General features: G+C 44.4%; 1 protein-coding gene across 3 annotated transcripts in view; it reads left to right on the top strand.

Moving 5' to 3' along the window:
• Positions 1 to 21,627, top strand: part of LOC139538704 (unconventional myosin-XVI-like) — a 307,739-nt gene that overhangs the window by 28,410 nt on the left and 257,702 nt on the right. The window contains exon 1 of one of the 3 annotated variants that reach the window (XM_071341082.1): positions 8,667 to 8,883. The exons of 1 other annotated variant lie outside the window; for it this stretch is intronic. In XM_071341082.1, coding sequence (XP_071197183.1) covers positions 8,847 to 8,883 — 37 coding nt within the window. In that variant the 5' untranslated portion in view covers positions 8,667 to 8,846. Of the gene's footprint in view, positions 1 to 8,666; positions 8,884 to 21,627 lie in introns of those variants that run through there. One more of the 3 variants, XM_071341079.1, reaches the window with a different exon arrangement.

The raw sequence follows: 21,627 nt of genomic DNA, 5'->3' as shown, positions 1-21,627 counted from the left end.
ATTACCTGTGTTGCAGAGGACAAAATAATTTGAGTTAACTGCACCTCAGATTGCAGCCCAAATAAATGATTCACAGAGTAACAGACACATCTCAACATCAACTGTTCAGAGGAGACTGTGTGAATCAGTCCTTCATGGTCGATTGCTGCAAAGAAACCACTACTAAAGGACACCAATAAGATTAAGAGACTTGCTTGGGCCAAGAAACACAAGAAATGAACATTAGACCGGTGGAAATCTGTCCTTTGGTCTGATGAGTCCAAACTTGAGATTTTTGGTTCTAACAGCTATGTCTTTGTGAGACGCAGAGTAGTTGAAATGATGATCTCCGCATGTGTAGTTCCCACCGTGAACCATGGAAGAAGAGGTGTGATGGTGTGGGTCTGCTTTGCTGGTGACACTGTTGGTGATTTATTTAGAATTCAAGGCACACCTAACCAGCATGGTTACCATAGCATTCCGCAGCGATATGCCATCCCATTTGGTTTGCTCTTAGTCGGATTATCATTTGTTTTTCAACAGGACAATGACCCGAAACACACCTCCAGGCTGTGTAAGGTCTATTTGATCAAGGAGAGTAATGGAGTACTGCATCAAATGACCTGGGCTCCAAAATCACCCGACCTCAACCCAGTTGAGATGGTTTGGGATGAGTTGGACCGTAGAGTGAAGGAAAAGCAGTCAACAAGTGCAAGGCATGCAAGGCATATGTGGGAACTCCTTCAACACTGCTATAAAAGCATTCCTCATGAAGTTGGTTGAGAGAATATCAAGAGTGTGCAAAGCTGTCATCAAGACAGTGATGGCTACTTTTGCTACTTTTGCTACTTTGGCTACTTTGAAGAATCTCAAATATAAAATATATTTGGATTTGTGTCACACTTTTTTGGTTACTACATGATTCCATATGTGTTATTTCATAGTTTTGATGTCTTCACTATTATTCTACAATGTAGAAAATTGTGAAAATAAAGAAAAACCCTTGAATGAGTAGGTGTGTCCAAACTTTTGACTGGTACTGTATATACAAAAGTATGTGGACACCCTTCAAATGAGTGGATTCGGCTATTTCAGCCACACCAGTTGCTGACAGGTGTATTCATGAAATGGGTTTCCACGGCTGAACAGCCACACACAGGCCTGAGATCCCCATGCGCAATGCCAAGCGTCGGCTGGAGTGGTGTAAAGCTCGCCTTCATTGGACGCTTCATCTGGGTTTGGCGGATGCCGGGAGAATGCTACCTGCTCGAATGCATAGTGCCAACTGTAAGGTTTGGTGGAGTGTGAATAATGTCTGGTGCTGTTTTTCATGGTTCGGGCCCCTTAGTTCCAGTGAGGGAAGTCTTAACGCTACAGCATACAATGACATTCTAGACAATTCTGTGCTTCCAACTTTGTGGCAACAGTTTGGAGAAGGCCCTTTCCTGTTTCAGCATGACAATTCCCCCGTGCACAAAGCGAGGTCCATACAAAAATGGTTTGTCGAGATCACTGTGGAAAATCTGGCCTGCACAGAGCCCTGACCTCAACCCCATCGAACACCTTTGGGATGAATTGGAACAATCCTAATCACCGAAAATCAGTGCCCGACCTCACTAATGCTCTTGTGGCAGAATGGAAGCAAGTCCCCGCAGCAATGTTCCAACATCTAGTGGAAATCCTTCCCAGAAGAGCGGAGGCTGTTATAGCAGCAAAGGGAGAACCAAGTCCATATTAATCAAATCAAATCAAATTGTATTATTCACATGCGCCGAATACAACAGGTGTAGACCTTACAGTGAAACGCTTACGTACGAGCCGCTAACCAACAATGCAGTTTCAAAAAATACGGATAAGAATAAGAGATAAAAGTAACAAGTAATTAAAGAGGAGCAGTAAAGAATAACAAGATATACAGGGGGGGTGCCGGTACAGAGTCAATGTGTGGGCGCACTGGTTAGTTGAAATAGTATGTACATGTAGGTAGAGTTAATTGAAGTGACTATGCATAGATGTCAACAGAAAGTGGCGGTGGTGTGGAGAGGGGAGGGGGGGTAATGTGAATAGTCTGGGTAGCCATTTGACTAGATGTTCAGGAGTCTTATGGCTTGGTGATAAAAGCTGTTTAGAAGCCTATTGGACCTAGACTTGGCGCTCTGGTACCGCTTGCCGTGTGGTAGCAGAGAGAACAGTCTATGACTAGGGTGGCTGGAGTCTTTGACAATGTTCAGGGCCTTCCTTTGACACCGCCTGGTGTAGAGGTCCTGGTTGGCAGGAAGCTTGGCCCCAGTGATGTACTGGGCCATACGCACTACCCCCTGTAGTGCCTTGCGGTCGGAGGCCGAGCAGTTGCCATACCAGGCAGTGATGCAACCAGTCAGGATGCTCTCGATGGTGCAGCTGTGGAACCTTTTGAGGATCTGAGGATCCATGCCAAATCTTTTCAGTCTCCTGAGGGGGAATAGGTTTTGTCATGCCCGCTTCACGACTGTCATGGTGTGCTTGGCCCATGTTAGTTTGTTGGTGATGTTGACACCAAGGAACTTGAAGCTCTCAACCTGCTCCACTGCAGCCCCATCAATGAGAATGGGTGCGTGCTCTGTCCTTTTTTTCCTGTCGTCCACAATCATCTTATGATTTTGCCCATGATTTTGGAATGAGCTGTTCGACGAGCAGGTGTCCACATACTTTTGGTCATGTCGTGTATTTCACATGAGATTGTGTTTTCACATGTGCTCACGTTGTCACGTGTAGGTTTATGTAATCCCATGTTGTTTCACATGTCATATGTTGCTTCACATGTTGTCAAATGTTATCACATTAACTTCACATTAAATCACATGAGATCTCATGAGACCACATGTTCACGTGGTTTTTCCTTAAGGGTGATTTACTCAAGTGTTTCCATTATTTTGGCAGTTATGAATGTGTTGAACAAGTCTGATTTTCCTCCATTTTGCAGGGTCAGAGCTCTGACCTCTCTTTGCTATCTCTAGTCCTGTAATGTCATGCTTCTCATAGACCAAATTCCCAAGGTTAAGTACCCACTCAACCTTAATGTCTCTCTCTTCTCCTTTCTTCCCTTCTTCCCCTCCACCTCTCCATACCGCTCTTGACTTCCTTCTCGCCACCTTCCCCCATCTCCCCTTCTCTCCAGTACATGTTGTTTTCCTGGCATCCTGGTTTTTACGCATTTGATTGAATTCCATACCCTATATCCTCAAAGCAGTAGAGTATATGATAGTATTGAGTCTATCTGGAAAACAGACAGATAAATGTTCGATTAGTTCCCAATTTGTGAATTCTTGCCACCATGTCACAGCTATAGCTCCATGTGTTCATTTAAGCTGTAACACGGACAGCATCAGGAATAACTGATCACACATAAGCTGTCACGGTCAGAAGCGATTGATTAATGATGAGGTAGGGAGACGAAGGGATGTTGGAGTGATTGAAACAATAAAAGAGAGATGGAGATGGTGAGAGATTCAGTAAGAGAAATAGAGAAAAAGCTGATGAAAGATGTGACAGAGGAGATTCCATCACACATTGTTTTGTTCCTTTATTTATCTGGATCTGTTTTTCCTTACCTCCATGCCCCCTTCCCTTTACTCTCGCTGTATCCCCTTTACTCTCCCTGTATCCCCTTTATTTATTTGTGTATCTCTATTTAACTAGGCAAGTCAGTTAAGAACACATTCTTATTTACAATGACGGCCTACCAAAAGGCAAAAGGCTTCCTGCGGGGATAAAAAATAAATAATATATAGGACAAAACAAACATCACGACAAGAGAGACACCACAACACTACATAAAGAGAGGCCTAAGATGACAACATAGCATGGTAGCAACACAAGACAACACAGCATGGTAGCAACACAACATGGCAGCAGCACAACATGGTACAAACATTATTGGGCACAGAGAACAGCACAAAGGGCAAGAAGGTAGAGACAACAATACATCATGCAAAGCAACCACAACTGTCAGTAAGAGTGTCCATGGTTGAGTCTTTGAATGAAGAGATGAAGATAAAACTGTCCAGTTCGAGTGTTTGTTGCAGCTCGTTCCAGTCGCTAGCTGCAGCGAACTGAAAAGAGGAGCAACCCAGGGATGTCTGCGCTTTGGGGACCTTTAACAGAATGTGACTGGCAGAACGGGTGTTGTATGTGGAGGATGAGGGCTGCAGCAGGGATCTCAGATAAGGTGGAGTGAGGTCTAAGAGGGTTTTTATAATAAGCATCAATCAGTGGGTCTTGTGACGGTAACCAGAGATGACCAGTTTACAGAGGAGTATAGAGTGCAGTAATGTGTCCTTTAAGGAGCATTGGTGGCAAATCTGATGGATGAATGGTAAAAAAACATCTAGCCGCTCGAGAGCACCCTTACCTGCCGATCTATAAATTGTGTCTCCAAAATCTAGTATGGTGGTCATCTGAATCTGGGTTAGTTTGGCAGTTGGGGTGAAAGAGGAGCGATTACGATAGAGGAAACCAAGTCTAGATGTAACTTTAGCCTGCAGCTTTGATATGTGCTGAGAGAAGGACGGTGTACCGTCTAGCCATACTCCCGAGTACTTGTATGAGGTGACTACCTCAAGCTCCAAACCCTCAGAGGTAGTAATCACACCGGTGGGGAGAGGGGCATTCTTCTTACCAATCCACAATACCTTTATTTTGGAGGTGTTCAGAACAAGGTAACGGGCAGAGAAAGCTTGTTGGACACTAAGAAAGCTTTGTTGTAGAGCGTTTAACATATCTGGGAAGGTTCCAGCAGAGTATAATACTGTATCATCTGCATATAAATGGATGAGAGCGCTTCCTACTGCCTGAGCTACGTATATTGTTGATGTAAATTGAGAAGAGCGTGGGGCCTAGGATCAAGCTTTGGGGTACTCCCTTGGTGACAGGCAGTGGCTGAGACAGCAGACGTTCTGACTTTATACACTGCACTCTCCCTGTATCCCCTTTACTCTCCCTGTATCCCCTTTACGCTCCCTGTATCCCCTTTACTCTCCCTGTATCCCATTTACTCTCCCTGTATCCCCATCTATTTCTGTCTGTCTGTTTCCTCTGTCTGTTTGTCTGTCTCTGTCTGTATATGTTGAACACACATTTCTTACTTCTCTCCCTAATGCAATATCCCTTGCCAGGCCAGTACTCCTCAACTTGTAGATGAAGGGGTGGTCAGTGAATAAGTAACGTATGGACCGATATGTCTTTGGGTGGGGGGTGTAGGGTGTGTGTATATCGGGGGTAGATGGCTATAATAAAGATCACAGATTAGTCTGGGGGAGATGTTGGGGTGGGTGGGATGTTGGGGGCGGGGGCGGGGGCTCATAATTAAATAACGGGTGGAACCCAGACTGGGGGTGGTGTTTGTGCGTGCACTTGCGTGTGTGGCTGAATCAGGAGGGTCCCCAAGGTGAACATAAGGATTAACACAGGGAGTATAGTAAATATGGGGGAGGGGGATTACCATGAACTATTCATTAGTAGCTGCGTTGGACTGACACAGGGCAAAATCAGACCGCTGCAGGGTGTGTGTGTGTGTTCTTGTGTGTTTTGTGTGTAGGCGGTAATAGCTGTGGAAGAGACAGGTGGCACATGTGTTTCTTTGTTTGTTTGTGTCAGACATATACAGTATGTTCAGTATGTTAGTAATAATCCTTAGGACACAAGCACAGTTATCTGAGCCTCTAGTGAAGGTGACTTCCCCTTCCCTGTTCTGACTTACACTCCCAACCCTCCAAACCTGTACCCTTACCCCTGTCTAGGACAGGACAGAAATTATGAAGGAAGAGGGGCTTGTAGGTGGGACGTTTCTGCACCGCTCAAAATGGGTTGGAAGGGCAGGTGGGGGTTGGACAGAGAGATGGGGGAGAATAACGTAAAGAACCGACTCTTCAAGCGGCATCTTTGCCATAGCAACGGGGAAACGGATGAATGAATGACATCACAGTGGTGGGGAGGTGAGAGAGTGTGAAATTGATTTGGTGAAAGAGTGTGGAAGGCGGGCGTTTCGTTCGTTTGGTGGACAGGCACGTTTTCTCTCCTTCCTTCATCCCTTGTTCCCTGTGGACGGGGTCCTCCGGTAGGGCTCTGGGTTTTCTTTTCTTTCTTTCTTTCTTTCTTTCTTTCTTTCTTTCTTTCTTTCTTTCTTTCTTTCTTTCTTTCTTTCTTTGATGTAAATGTTCCTGTGTTTTTCAGATCATGTAGGGTGAATGGTGAAGGTTATTTTATCTGTCTTTCTATCTTTCCGTCTTTCGTTAGAGCAGGTGTTTGGGAGTTTCTTAGAGAACATGCCGGACTAGAGGAGAGAGCAAGTGTGTGCATTAGTGTTCTGTGGGTCTGAAAAGCAGGTGTGTGTGTGTGTGTGTGTGTGTGTGTGTGTGTGTGTGTGTGTGTGTGTGTGTGTGTGTGTGTGTGTGTGTGTGTGTGTGTGTGTGTGTGTGTGTGTGTGTGTGTGTGTGTGTGTGTGTGTGTGTGTGTGGGTGGGTGGGTTGGTCAGTGGGGGGTGGGGGTGAGGTTATTGCTCCTGGCTAGGGAATGAAAGGACAGGCAAATGTGCTGTGCAGTTGTCATGGTTCTAAATATACCATGAAATACTAAGGATGTGTGTGCTGTGCAGTGTTTCCCCTAGGAATTTTTTCAGAAGCGGTGGGGGGCGGGTCTTGAATGTGCAATTTTAAAAGCGTGTCCATGCAGAAAAAAAATAATAAAATGGAGGCCGCGTTTAGATAGAGGGACACACAGATCAGTACATGGGAATCTGTTAGCAATTACACTGATTTAAAGTGTATAAAATTAGATAAAATCAAGCTGGTTTACTGGTGCTTTGATGCATTCAACCCGCTGGCATTCAATAGCAACAACACCACAATTATTTTATATGGAGTCGCTGACCTCCAATTGATGACTAGCCTGGCCTGCCTTGACCCCAGACGGACTGCCAATCAGGGTTATAGGTTAGGGGTTAGAGGTCATGGTTAAACCAATCAAAATGCTCAATCTATGTAGGGGAAACACAACATGGCTGCGATGATGGAAACAAAACAGAAGGGACATCACAGCTGAAAATCATCATACAGCCACATGAACATCTCTGTGGGCTATTTTGGAATAGTTTTTAGTCTATACATTTCTCAGTGTATGTTATGAAAAAACATAGCATTCCAATGGCGTGCCACGTTCATGTGTTGATCAAATGCTATAATGTAAAGATATGTTATCAGCTTCAAGGCTTCTGATGCTCTTCTTTTAGGTTTAGGTTTCAAGAACATTCTGAAAAGCTTGATATTATTATGGAACGTTATGGAACATTATGGGAATGTTCTAGAACCAGCCTGTGGTGGTGTTGATGTGCAAGGTGTGTGACGAGCCAGACAGATCTGTCCAGACTCAACCCCTAAGGGTTCTCTCATCCAATAATAATGTTCTGCATGAATATACATCGGGCAATTCTGTCAGTTTAAATTGAAGTTATAGCAGATAGTCCCAGTCAATGATAGGTATGGGTTAGGAGGGTGTGTCAAGTTCACATGAAGTTCACATGAAGAGCCAGTAAGTGGTTAGGAGAAAGGTCCCGTTTGAAATATGTATTTTGACTATCTGGCTAGCTAATATAATTTAATAACTAAGAAGATGGTAAATGAAGAGAAAGGTGGTCTTTGAGGACAATAAAGTCTGTCTATCTAAATCGGTGAGGGCTGACTATGTGTGTCTCAGTGTAGTGGATGCCAGGTCTCTTCTCGCCTCCCTGCAGCCCAGCTCAGTGAGAGTAACCCTCCACACTCAGATATTTATACAGTTGTAGCACTATGCTCACACTTAACATTTATATTGGATTTCCAGAAGGATCAGAGGAGAAGGTAATTATTTAAGCTTTGCAACTTTAGCTTGCTCTCTTCCCCCCTCTCCTTATCTTGGCTTAACACTCTTTGCCTCCCTCTCTGTCATTCTGTCTCTCCTCTGTCATTCTCTCGCTGATCTCCCTCTCCATCTCTCTCTTCTTCTGTACTTCCCCCTTCCCTTGTCCTCTTTCCATGCCTGCTAAAGAGGAGGTGGTTGTAGCTGGTTACTTAGCGACCAGAGAAGTTTGTTTACACTACAATGAGGTCAGCAGGGGCGGGATAGAGGAGAGATTTTGGTGTGTGTGTGTCATCTGGTCTGCATGGTTGTGGTCAGATGGACCCTCTGTCTCTCCGGAGACACACATACGCCAGTGGAGTCAAGCCTCTAATAGAGAGGAGCTGCACATTTGTGCTGTTGGAAAATGTGTGTTTGTGTTTATGTGTGTGTGTGTTCATGTACATTTGCATGTGTAGAGTGTGTTAAGCAGGGAAAAGCTGTATATTTGGATGCCTGTAATGCTTTGGAATGGCATGTAGGTCTGGCAGATTCTCAGAACAACTTGGACACAGTCCTGGTATCAGACTAGAGTCATTTAGAATGAAACCCACAGATCAGTTGGCGCAACAGCCCTCCTCCCTCCCTCCCTCCCTCCCTCTGTTTTTTCATGGCCAGCTCTGATCTGACAGCTGAGTGAGCTGGGATGGGGGAAGTTTTGGGAATGTTATGACTTCAGCAGTAACAGCTGACATAGTGCCCTCACAACATAACCAACATCATCTGCATTCCTGCCATGTGTAATTGTCACTGTGTGAGGGGCGATGTACGAGTGTTAGAGTTTGCTTGTGACTCAGTGTGTTTGTTTGTTAGCCAGTGTGAGTGGGGATATGTGGTTTTGTGCTTGCGCTCGCTTGTATGTTCGAGAGTCGGTGTGTGTTTCATTGAGAGAGAGCGTGTGTCTATCAGTATGTGTGTGTGTGTGAGTGAGTAAGCATCAGTGGGTAGCAGCAGCGGTCATGGTTCTCAGTCTTAGACGAGCTGGGGCAGGGGAAGGTAAGTTGAGGAGGCCGCTCCACTCAGAATTCTGCATTGTGGGACTGTGTCAGGGGCTTGTGGGTTTGCGTTGTTCCTTTGTGTGGTTGGTTATTGATTGTCTCTGGCCCAGGATGTGTCACCTCCTCTATTCTATATTGTCCTTTGTACTGGCTGGCTGTTCTTAGAGGGAGGAGGCGGAGGGAAGGGGGTAGACAGAGAAAAATACGAATGTGTGGAGAAAGAGTGTAACTGGTTGTTTTCCCGGAGTGGAGTGAAGAAGGTAGAACAGAAAAGGAGCGATGGAGATAGAAAGATGGCTAGTTACTGGTGGGTGCTGCTTTAAAGTTATTTACTCTTCTGGCTTTTCTGTCTCTTTCTTTCTCTATCTCTCTCTCCCTCTCTCTCTCTTTCTCTCATTTTCTTTCTCCCCTTTCCACCCTTTTCTCTAACCTCCCTCCCTCCCTCCCTCCCTCCCTCCCTCCCTCCCTCCCTTCCTCCCTCCCTCCCTCCCTCCCTCCCTCCCTCCCTCCCTCCCTCCCCTCTCTCCCTCCCCTCTCTCCCTCCCCTCTCTCCCTCCCCTCAGCTATCAGTGGTAATGACCTGAATCATTCTCCTCTCTGTCATTACTGCTCTGCTGCACTCTTCCCTGTCTGCTACACTACATATGGCCTGTTTCTGCTCCTGCTTTACCAGGCAGATAGGCACGTTAGGAAATTATAGACTTCATCTCCTTTAGTTGGGTTAGTATAGTTTGGGTTTGAAAGTCAGAGATACTGTTTGGCAAAATGTGTAAACTGTTTGGTTTCCAGGGCTATCTATTTAACAGTGGGATATTACCGGTTGATCCGTGTTTAGTGTAATGCTAACGACTTGAATGTAGCATTCTCACTCAGATTAGCATGATGCTAATAGTGGCACAATTTATGCATTTGACGGGGACAATGCACATCAATTAACATTTCTGTAAATGTGATAGGTAAAAAAAAAAAAAACATCAATCAGTCTCACATTCTCAGAATGTAGTTTTGGGTTTCAATTGACCTCTGAACCCTCTGTCAGGTTAGATTTATTGTAGGAACCCCTGACTGTAGCTGATCATTTACTCATAGTGAGGTGGTCTCATCAAACATTCAGCAGCCATACTGGAGTGGAATGGAGCTGTATCTGTATCTGTGAGCTGTATCTGTCGCTGTTCCTGGCTGCAGCCTGGCAGCCTGCAGACTCCTAGCTGTCTACTCTGACATGGACAGGAATAATCAGGAATACTGGCCTAATTGGTTCCTCTGATGCCACACTGGAGACTGGCAGACTGGCACATGGTGTGAAGAGGCAGGGCACTTTCCTGGAGCACTTTATCAGACTGGAGTTACTGTATGGTTTGTGTGTTTGGGATGTGTGTGTGCATATTTGCATGTCTGTGCGAACATGTTGGTCCTAATTTGTCGATTAATAAATATGAGTGTGTGTGTTCCTTTCCTCTAGATGTTGACCTATAACAGTCTACCTTGTCTCAACTGGATCAATATCACCATTAGTAGAAGCTGTTATGTACTATTACGCCTATGATCTATTATTTATGCCTCCAGTTCAGTGGAACAGAGGGTTGAGCTGGTCTTTTGGAGGGGAAGATGGAGAGATTATAGGTTGTAATCCAGGATGATACTGAGATTAAAACAGATTACACACACACTGAGGAGATCTGTGGATTTAGACCAGGTATCTCTGTGTGTGTGTGTGTGTGTGTGTGCGTGTGTGTGTGTGTGTGTGTGTGTGTGTGTGTGTGTGTGTGTGTGTGTGTGTGTGTGTGTGTGTGTGTGTGTGTGTGTGCGTGCGTGCGTGCGTGCGTGCGTGCGTGCGTGCGTGCGTGCGTGCGTGCGTGCGTGCGTGCGTGTGTGTGTACGTGTGTGCCCACATGTGTGCCCATAAAAGTGTGTGCAGTAACAGTGTGTTCGACACTAGCTTGGTTCTGTCTCTTGTCAAATGTGTGGGCAATTGGTGCTTTGCTGGAGTTTGTTTTTCAGAGGAGAGCAAATGGAGGGAGCTAGAGGAAGCTGAATGATTCTTCTGCCTGTTGTTCCTCTGCTGTGCTGTGAAGCGTAGCACGCTCTGATACAAGACCACTCTCTCCCTCATCTTAGACCAGGGAAAAACATCAATCCTTTAGTGGGCTCTCTCTTCCTTACATAGTACACACATTCCAAAACACTCACTCACTTAGACATGCACTTGTACACCAAATATTCCACAATAACAGCCTCCTATACACACATACACACACACATACACACACACACGGATATACACTACATGACTTAAAGTATGTGGACACCTGCGTGTCGAACAACTCATTCCAAAATCAATTAATATGCAGTTATTAATTAGCCTCCATTCTTCTGGGAAGGCTTTCCACTTGATGTTGGAAAATTGCGAAGGGGATTTGCTTGCATTCAGCCACAAGAGCATTAGTGAGGTCGGGCACTGATGTTGGCCGATTAGGCCTGGCTTGCAGTCGGCGTTCCAATTCATCCCAAAGGTGTTCGATGGGGTTGAGGTCAGGGCTCTGTGCTGGCCAGTCAATATTTTTCCACAACGATCTCGACAAACCATTTCTGTATGGACCTCACTTTGTGCATGGGGGCATTGTCCTGCTGAAACAGGAAAGGGCCTTCCCCAAACTGTTGCCACAAAGTCAGAAGCACAGAATCGTCTAGAATACTAATGCCGTTGCATTAAGATTTCCTTTCACTGGAACTAAGGGACCCGGACCATGAGAAACAGCCCCAGACTATTATTCCTCCTCCACCAAAATGTACAGTTGGCACTATGCATTCATGCAGGTAGCGTTCTCCTGGCAACCGCCAAACCCAGACTCATCCGTCGGACTGCCAGATGGTGAAGCGTGATTCATCACTCCAGAGAACTCGTTTCCACTGCTCTAGAGTCCAATGGCGGCAAGCTTTATACCACTCCAGCCGACACTTGGCATTGCTCATGGTGATCTTAGGCTTGTGTGCAGCTGCTCGGCCATGGAAACCCATTTCAAGAGTTCTTGTGTTGATGTTGCTTCCAGAGGCAGTTTGAAACTCGGTAGTCAGTGTTGCTACCGGTGGCATCCTATGACGGTGCCACGTTAAAAGTCCCGGACTTCTTCAGTAAGGCCATTCTACTGCCAATGTTTGTCTATGGATACTGCATGACTGTGCACTTGATTTTATACACCTGTCAGCAACGGTGTGGCTGAAATAGCTGAATCCATTAAGTTGAAGTCGTGTCCACATACTTTTGTATATATAGTGTACTTTCTAGGACAACATGTTGTATGAAACAGACACTTAATGAACCCCATAATCCTAAACAAGAAACAAACCTCTAACACTAGTGTTGCAAAATGACATCACCATATTATTACATCACTACATCAGAGCCCAGATTCACAAAACACTTCTTACGCAAAAACACGAAGCTTCTTATTAAGGAAAAAAATAAGAAGTTCATAAGTGCAATTTCTCAACAATATCTTATGATTTAAGGATTTTCCTACAAATTTCTCAAATATTTTCTTACGAATCTTCTTAAGATGTTTGTTGCTAGTCAACTGTTTTAGCTAGCTATCTATATCTAGTTAGCAATGGCAATCATGTTAGCATATTTACAACTGAGATTACTGTTCTAAAACATGTTATTGGGTTTAAATAATCAATACTGAAACTTTCAGATTAAGTTTGTGAGTGAATTAAACATGTTAAATTGCTTTCATGAGCTTTTTCTCTCACTGCCCTTAGTTTAAGACAAGGGTTTATCTATCTTGGAATTAACAACATTTCCAATGACTTTATTTAAAAAAAATCTAATTTCTTCTTAACTTTTTTGCTTAAGGAGAAACAGAAGAAATTACAGAAGAAATGTTCCATGAACCTTTTTGAGGAATAGCAACTTTGCTTAACTTTCTTCTTAAGTTTATAGTTATTAAGGAAAAAATTAGACTTAATAAGAAGGTTTTGTGAATCTGGGCCCAGCTTCTTATTATTACATCATCAGTTATCGCCCGTTACGTCATCACCATTGCCATGCAGGCCAGATGATGCCCGAGGCCATCTTGCTCTACCATGTTCTCAGAATGCAGTGTAGTGAGACTTATGAGAGCTTTGATATGGCCAAAGGGATACGTCAGGATTTTTGGCAATCAGGCCATTTATCTACTTCCCCCAGAGTCAGATGAACTCGTAGATACAATTGTTATGTCTCTGTATCCAGTATGAAGGAATATAGAGGTAGTTTCGCGAGCCACTGTTAGCAGTTGTGCTAGCACTAGTTAGCAACTTCCTTCAAACTGCACGCAGAGACATAAACATGGAATCCACACGAGAGGGGGGAAACAGAGGGAGAGGGGGGGATGATGAGGAAAAGAGGAAAAGTGGGGGGAAACAGAGAGAGAGAGGGATGATAGAGATTGAGGAAGAGAGGAGGGAAACAGAGAGAGAGAGAGAGGGATGATAGAGAGTGAGGAAGAGAGGAGGGAAACAGAGAGAGAGAGAGGGATGATAGAGAGTGAGGAAGAGAGGAGGGAAACAGAGAGAGAGAGAGAGGGATGATAGAGAGTGAGGAAGAGAGGAGGGAAACAGAGAGAGAGAGAGAGAGGGATGATAGAGAGTGAGGAAGAGAGGAGGGAAACAGAGAGAGAGAGAGAGGGATGATAGAGAGTGAGGAAGAGAGGAGGGAAACAGAGAGAGAGAGAGAGAGGGATGATAGAGAGTGAGGAAGAGAGGAGGGAAACAGAGAGAGAGAGAGGGATGATAGAGAGTGAGGAAGAGAGGAGGGAAACAGAGAGAGAGAGAGAGGGATGATAGAGAGTGAGGAAGAGAGGAGGGAAACAGAGAGAGAGAGAGGGATGATAGAGAGTGAGGAAGAGAGGAGGGAAACAGAGAGAGAGAGAGGGATGATAGAGATTGAGGAAGAGAGGAGGGAAACAGAGAGAGAGAGAGAGGGATGATAGAGAGTGAGGAAGAGAGGAGGGAAACAGAGAGAGAGAGAGGGATGATAGAGAGTGAGGAAGAGAGGAGGGAAACAGAGAGAGAGAGAGAGGGATGATAGAGAGTGAGGAAGAGAGGAGGGAAACAGAGAGAGAGAGAGGGATGATAGAGAGTGAGGAAGAGAGGAGGGAAACAGAGAGAGAGAGAGGGATGATAGAGAGTGAGGAAGAGAGGAGGGAAACAGAGAGAGAGAGAGAGGGATGATAGAGAGTGAGGAAGAGAGGAGGGAAACAGAGAGAGAGAGAGGGATGATAGAGAGGAGGGAAACAGAGAGAGAGAGAGGGATGATAGAGAGTGAGGAGGAGAGGAGGGAAACAGAGAGTGATGGAAAGTCAGTGACTGGGGAAGATAATACCTAATCCAGTTAATAATAGAGCATTGGATTAGAAGGGGTGTGTGTGTGGGGGGGGGGGGGGGGGGGGGGGGGTTATGTGTGTGTGTGCATGCGTATGTATGTGTATGTGGAATTTCTCATTAACAGAGAGAGGCTCTAATCAGACCAGTCCAGATGGACACGAGAGAGAGTTTGTGTGAATACAGTATTAACCAGAAAGTGTGTCTTATTCTCCCTGAATTAGTTTTGAGGACACACCCCTGTATGCATTTATATAAATGGAGATTTAGCCAATTGGTTCGTTTGCCTATCCGCAGTTCAAACAGCCAAACCCTAAAATATGGGACATTTGGGTTGTAAAATAACTAAATATTTATTTGTGTAAATTAATCACACCAAATGAATAATTGATTTAAGGAGTTCCCACCTCATGGTTAATTCATTAATGTAGCCCAACATTCCCAGAGCCACGGGAAGAAAGCGTTAATAGCGAGCATTGGTTCAGGGCAAGAACACAATGTATTACTTGGCAACATTAATCTGTATTAGAGCTCATCTAACTTTTGAAATGACACATACACACAGGGCCGTGCACAGACCCTTGGTGGGCATGTGCTCAAACCCTTTTGTTTTTCTTCAGCAACCGTGGTCACATACTTGTTGAGCAAATATTACAAGAAGGGGGAAAAGCAGCACAATCTGATGAGGAAAGTATTTTGAACTGGAATAAATGCTGCACTCATAAACATTGACCAACACAATTCCAGTCAAAATAGAAAATGGTCAGAAATACTATAGCCTACCGTGACTATAGCCAACCTAACTCCATGTGTTGCCACTATCATGTATCCCAATGGTTTTCTAACTTTTTCACCTGCAATCCCCAAAAAGTACTGGTACAAAACGTGCATGCCCCCCACGCACACACATGCACGCGTGCACACGTGAACATACATACACAATCTCAATGTAGCCTGTCATTTCAGCCATAAACGGTGATGCATTTTCAAAACGCAACATAGCTTACAAAAACAAACTAAGTTTTACATCTGCATTTCAAGCTGAATGTCATTCATGTTAGCAGCCAATTTCAATTAGGGATATATCTTGTCACTTCCCTGGAGTTCAGAGCAAGCAGAATCATACAGCCTCCTTGTAGCAGGACCAGATGGAAGGCATGTTCTGTCTGCACAGCGCCATCACTATGGAGAGCAGCCTGCCTGCAGAGTGCTCATTGCCAGCCGGGTAGCCCTGTTCTTCCTCACAAATATCTTAATAAATTTGCCAGGATACGTTACATTTTCATCCCGATATATTGAAGGAGGTACGATGTTACAGCTGCATATCTTTAGACATATAGCCAGTAGACACCCAAACTAGTCCTATCTGAAATGATCAATCAAATCGCCAGGTAGCATATTGTTCTGGCAAAGATGAGTCAGTAGATTGCTAAACTGTATTTCATATGAATGATAAACTTGCCTTCGCAAAACTGGAGGAAATGAAACTAGTTATTCTGGTCACAAATCCGGATATGTGCCAATGCTGATGACTGGCCACTGGTCAACTATCAAGACGTGCACATTTTTGATTCTGAAGCATAGATGAGGGGAATTATACCACCACCGAAAAGGGTACATTGGAGACTGAAAGGCCAAGGGGGCATGTACTCTGCACAGGTGGAGCCCTATCCGTTGTTGTCAGGATAAGGTTGTCTCAGTATTTATTCCCATCAGAAGGAAGTTGTTGATTGTGGTGATACTATGGTGGTATTGATGTGTGTCAGCAGGAGCATCAGTTGACAGCCGGCTGACACTAAACCTCACTCCTCTTAGAAAGCATGCATTCTCAACCACACATTCGCACGCACGCACGCACGCACGCACGCACGCCCGCACGCACGCCCGCACGCACGCACGCGCCCGCCCGCCCGCCCGCCCGCCCGCCCCACGCACGCACGCACGCACGCACGCACGCACGCACGCACGCACACACACACACACACACACACACACACACACACACACACACACACACACACACACACACACACACACACACACACACACACACACACACACACACACCCATGGCATAGTCTACCTATCTTTTACTGTAGTATTTCCATGCAAATGTGAGATGTGATTCTAGCTGGTTAATACAACACAGTAGATCTCTCTGTCAGTACTTGACCTGATTACAGTCATGGAGAGAGACTCAACATCAGGATGTGCCTGCATAGCAACACAGATTCATAGATTAGTCTACTAGTAAGTTTCACAATTTGTCACACTGTTACAATTATTCTCACTGTCGTTGTGTTACTAACTCTACTGTGACATGATGCATTGCTCGTGTTACGGTCACAAAGACACATTAAGAAGATAATTATACTGTACATCTTGTACATGTTTGGGTCTTTTGACAGTACCACTAAAGCGTGTTATTGATGAATAGCAGCATCAATGGCCAATGTAAAGGTTTGTGTGCGCTGTATTTGTCTGTTTGTGCTGTAGGCCTACTGTTTGTGTTGACCAAAGTAGAATGCAGTGGATCCTCATCAGCTTACTATGTGTTTGTGTGCTTGGGTGTGCGTGGGTGCGTGCATGTGTGTTGGGTGAGTGTGGGTGCGTGTATGTGTGTGTGTTGGGTGGGTGTGTGTGTGTTGGGTGGGTGTATGTGTGTTGGGTGGGTGTGTGTTGGGTGGGTGGGTGTATGTATGTTGGGTGGGTGTATGTGTGTTGGGTGTGTGTGTGTGTATTGGGTGTGTGTTGGGTTGGTGTATGTGTGTTGGGTGTGTGTTGGGTGGGTGTATGTGTGTTGGGTGGGTATATGTGTGTTGGGTGGGTATATGTGTGTTTGGTGCGTGCATGTGTGTTGTGTGGGTGTTGGGTGGGTGGATGTGTGTTGGGTGTGTATTAAGAGTGGAGGAGGAATAAAGAGTGTCAGCACACCAGGCAGGTCACCCATGATACAAGTCAGTGTTCGACGTCCATCCATGTCTGAGGACTTTGGGAGTTGACAAGGAAAACCGCCACTAGCGGCAACAGTGAGTGTTGTTGACAGGGATGGCGAAAGGTTGTAAGCATCTGAATCCAAAGGTTGTATGTTCAAATCCAGCGATAGAAAGTTGTTCTTGATATATTTTTTCAAGCCTATCCAAAACCTTAAACCTTACTGTGGTGTATTGAGAAATGTATTATCTGTTAATGACTTTAGATTTAAAATGGTTGCAAATAGCCAATGAGATTTTTATGCAGGGGTTGAGTTATTTGAATAAACAAATGACAGTGGGGTTTCCGTTCTTACATTGAAGTGATTGGATTACGAGATGAAAGGGTGGTTAAAGTTCAATGATGTATTGATGAGTTGGGCTAAAGACACTGTGGAGAGTAGTCAACTGGGATGTGTTAAGGAGAACATTAAATACATCTGTTCTGTTTATTATAATCACGCTTCGGAGTCTTCAGTAAAGGAACCCATCATTTTAGGATGCAACACTTACCTTAACCATTTGGCGTTAATGCCGAACCTTAAAATTGTGTAGTTAATGCCTAAACATAACCTTAAGCACTTTGACATTTTAAGTTTGAAACAAATATGAAATTTGACATTTGTGAAACATGGATGAACGTCTAATTCTGACATGAGACTGTAAGAGCTTGTAGGAATAAACAGTGTCACCGTGGTAACAAGTTGAGACATTCACAAGCGAGCCGCGCCTGGTGTGAAGCAATGTGCCTTAGCCAATATCAATCACAGTGTGACCTTTACACACATACAGACACACAAACACACACACACACTGAATGACCTCTCTGGTTCTGGCAGAGAGGTGATGGTAGAGTGAATCCCAGAGGGAAAGTGTAGACATTGTTGTTACCATAAACACTGAGCTCTCAGCTGTCATATGCTGCTGTATAAATCAGAGAATAGGTGGAAGGTGCTATTCCATACAATGGTAATCATTAATAAAATATGACTTCTTACTCCAAATTATATGACATACATGATGTCATGTTTGGATGATTGTGTGTAAAGATGCTTTGTGGTTATATGTAATATCCACTCCTTTATATGAGATAGAAGTGTATTGTTTGGATGCATAAACATCTTCCATGGTGCGTTGTGACAATGTGTAGTAGTGTACTTCCTCCTCTGGGGTTTAGCAGTGACACTGGCCTCCTGTCTGAGTGTTTAGTGACAGGTACAGAGCCTTCCCCTGACAGCCGTCTACACATCTGTACTCTACAGAACCACCGCTCACTGACGGTCAGGAGTCAATGTCAGCTTAGAGACTGACAGACGGACACACAGACAGACAGAAAGACACTTCCTGAAAGGAGTCTCACACAGAGACAGAGCAGTCTATGCATCAAATGAACAGTCTATTTTGAATTGATAATCAAATATAATCTCAGGGACTGTTCAATAAACCATACAACATTGTAGCCTTATTAGAATCCCCGAAAAAGGTATTTTGTTTAAAAGTAATTACTACGTGATTCACTGCTATTTTGAAATGGTAAAAACAGCTGTAGCCATGAGTAAAAATTATGACATTCTAGTTTTATCTGATAAGGGAGCAAATTAGTGATGTGATAAATGTACAATGTTAATGTTAATGTTAAAAGTGCAATTTTTTATATTTTAAACGATAATGAAAACTCAGAAAATGACGTAAATTCACAATTCAGATATGATCCTGAGTATGACCGCTAGGGGGCAGTGCAGTTCAATCTACCACAGTCCTGGCAACTTACCAGACGCTGCTCACCTTCCTGCTGTCCCCCACCCACTCACCAACAATGGTAGTTAATATAATTTTAGTTTCTCTGCAGTGCCCCTCTCCCCCATGTTATCAGTTGTCAGCGCATGGGACTTCTCATTAATGTGATGGATAGTTGCAGTGATGTATGACTGCATGTTCATAGACGTCCAACAATCTGTTGTTAATGCCACGTATGGTGTTTGAGAGCTTGCACTTTGTACTTACTTCCCTTTGTGATGATGATCGGGACCTGTTACTGCTAGTTTTGATAACTGAACTGTGATATAAAATAATGTGGGTTAGGGATTTTGTCTAAATGTTAAGGATCCAAATGTCATTGAAAGATTCACACCCCTACAGCGAATACATTCAAGCAGCATATCAAACTTGGATAATGTTGTAGGTTACACTGACAAGTATACAAATACATACCAGGGCATTTTATTTAGAAATCTGATTATGGGGGAGATGTGAGAAACTAGCTTGCTTGCTTTTTTAGCCAGGTAGATAGCAAACTGCTAGCGGAGAAGCCTATGGCAGGCACAAAATTAGGTCATGTAAAACAAACCTAAACTTTCATTACATCAAGCTATTATTACACAGCTGGAACGCCGATTAAGCTGTTTACATGTCCTAATAATTAGAAAGGTTGCTCAGAAAACCAATATGCTTACTTCGAATTTGACCATACGTAGAGTAAGGTGTTTACATTACTATTTTCATACTCGGCCTACTGCCATAATCAGTTTAATATTGAATGATTAGTGTGCATGTAAACATACATAGACAGGGGTTTCTTGGGGGGGGGGGCATGTTGTTACCCTCCAGAGAATCAGGTGATCCCCGCTGGCCCTCTCTGTGGGCTGACCTTCTCAACAGACATAGAGTAGACCAGACAAACATGGTCTCCGTCTCTCCTATATTCTTCCTTTCTTCTCTATACCTCCTTATTCATCACTCCCGATTCCTCTCTCTCTCCTACTCTCTCTCTCCCCTACTCTCTCTCTCTCTCTCAATTTAATTTCAATTTAAGGGCTTTATTGGCATGGGAAACATATGTTAACATTGCCAAAGCAAGTGAAGTCTCTCTCTCTCTCGCTCTCTCTCTCTCTCTCTCTCTCTCTCTCTCTCTCTCTCTCTCTCTCTCTCTCTCTCTCTCTCTCTCTCTCTCTCTCTCTCTCTCTCTCTCTCTCTCTCTCTCTCTCTCTCTCTCTCTCTCTCTCTCTCTCTCTCTCTCTCTCTCTCTCTAACTAGGTTGTTGATATTCATCATTAATTTACAACAAGCACAATGCACACGAACACATAGACACATGCTACTCTCTAAGGGTGATGTGCTGGATGTTGAATGCATGTTGTGGCTGCTGTTTTTGGCTCCTGTGTTGGAGGAGAAGGAAAGAGTTTGTGACCTGATTTCATATGACAGGATTTACTCTAGCATGTCTCAGATGCTTCCTCTCTCTCTCTCTCTCTCTCTCTCTCTCTCTCTCTCTCTCTCTCTCTCTCTCTCTCTCTCTCTCTCTCTCTCTCTCTCTCTCCCTCAATCTCTTTCTTTCTTTCTCTCTCTCTCTCTTTCCCTCTCTCTCTGTCGCTCTCTCTTTGTCTTGCTGTCTCTCTCTCTTTGTCTTGCTGTCCTCCTCTGTCCGTCTCTCTCTCTCCATCTGTCAGGTGTGTTACATGTAGGTTGGAGTAGCAGAAGTTGACAGGATGGTAGAAGAAAAACAATCACTCTCACGATATACCAGCCCCTACACACACACACACACACACACACACACACACACACACACACACACACACACACACACACACACACACACACACACACACACACACACACACACACACACACACACACACACACACACACACACACACACACACACACACACACACACACACACACACAGAGAGAGAGATACACCAGCAGACCCTGTAGCATAGTGGCACAGATTCAAAATGTATGTCAAAATCCAGATTTAGTCACACAATCCATAAACCTTTACGCTATTGAAGCTGCACACATAAAGAGACACCCACACTGGCACGTATGTTCATGCACGCAAGCACACACACACACACACACACACACACACACACACACACACACACACACACACACACACACACACACACACACACACACACACACACACACACACACACACACACACACACACACACACACACACACACACACACACACTTGGCTATGTTGCAGCTAACATATTCATACATGCAAATCAGTCTCTCCTCACCGGCTAAAATATCACACATTCACATACAGTATGAGGCACCTATATTTGCAGTAAACGTACAGACACACTCATACAAACATACACACAAAACACACTGCTGCGATGGTGCTGTGTGAGAGAGGGGGAGACAGATGTATGATGGAGGGTGTGACCTGTTGTTAAATGGCAACCAGGCTTATCGAGAGTAAATATGTGGCCAGTTAAAGAACCATTGGTGAACACTTAACCTGTCACAGCAATAAGAACAGAGCAGAGCCGCACTGCTGCAGCTGAGCATCCCTCTCTCCTCTCTACCTCCCTCTATCGTTTCCTCTCTAGCTTGCTTCCTCCCTCTCTCTTGCCATCTTTCTACCTATATCTCTCTCTATGT

The sequence above is a fragment of the Salvelinus alpinus genome, chromosome 14, assembly GCF_045679555.1.
Source record: "Salvelinus alpinus chromosome 14, SLU_Salpinus.1, whole genome shotgun sequence".
Lineage (NCBI taxonomy): Eukaryota > Metazoa > Chordata > Actinopteri > Salmoniformes > Salmonidae > Salvelinus > Salvelinus alpinus.
The sequence above is the reverse complement of the archived record's forward strand: the minus strand, read 5'-3'. Positions and strand labels throughout refer to the sequence as shown.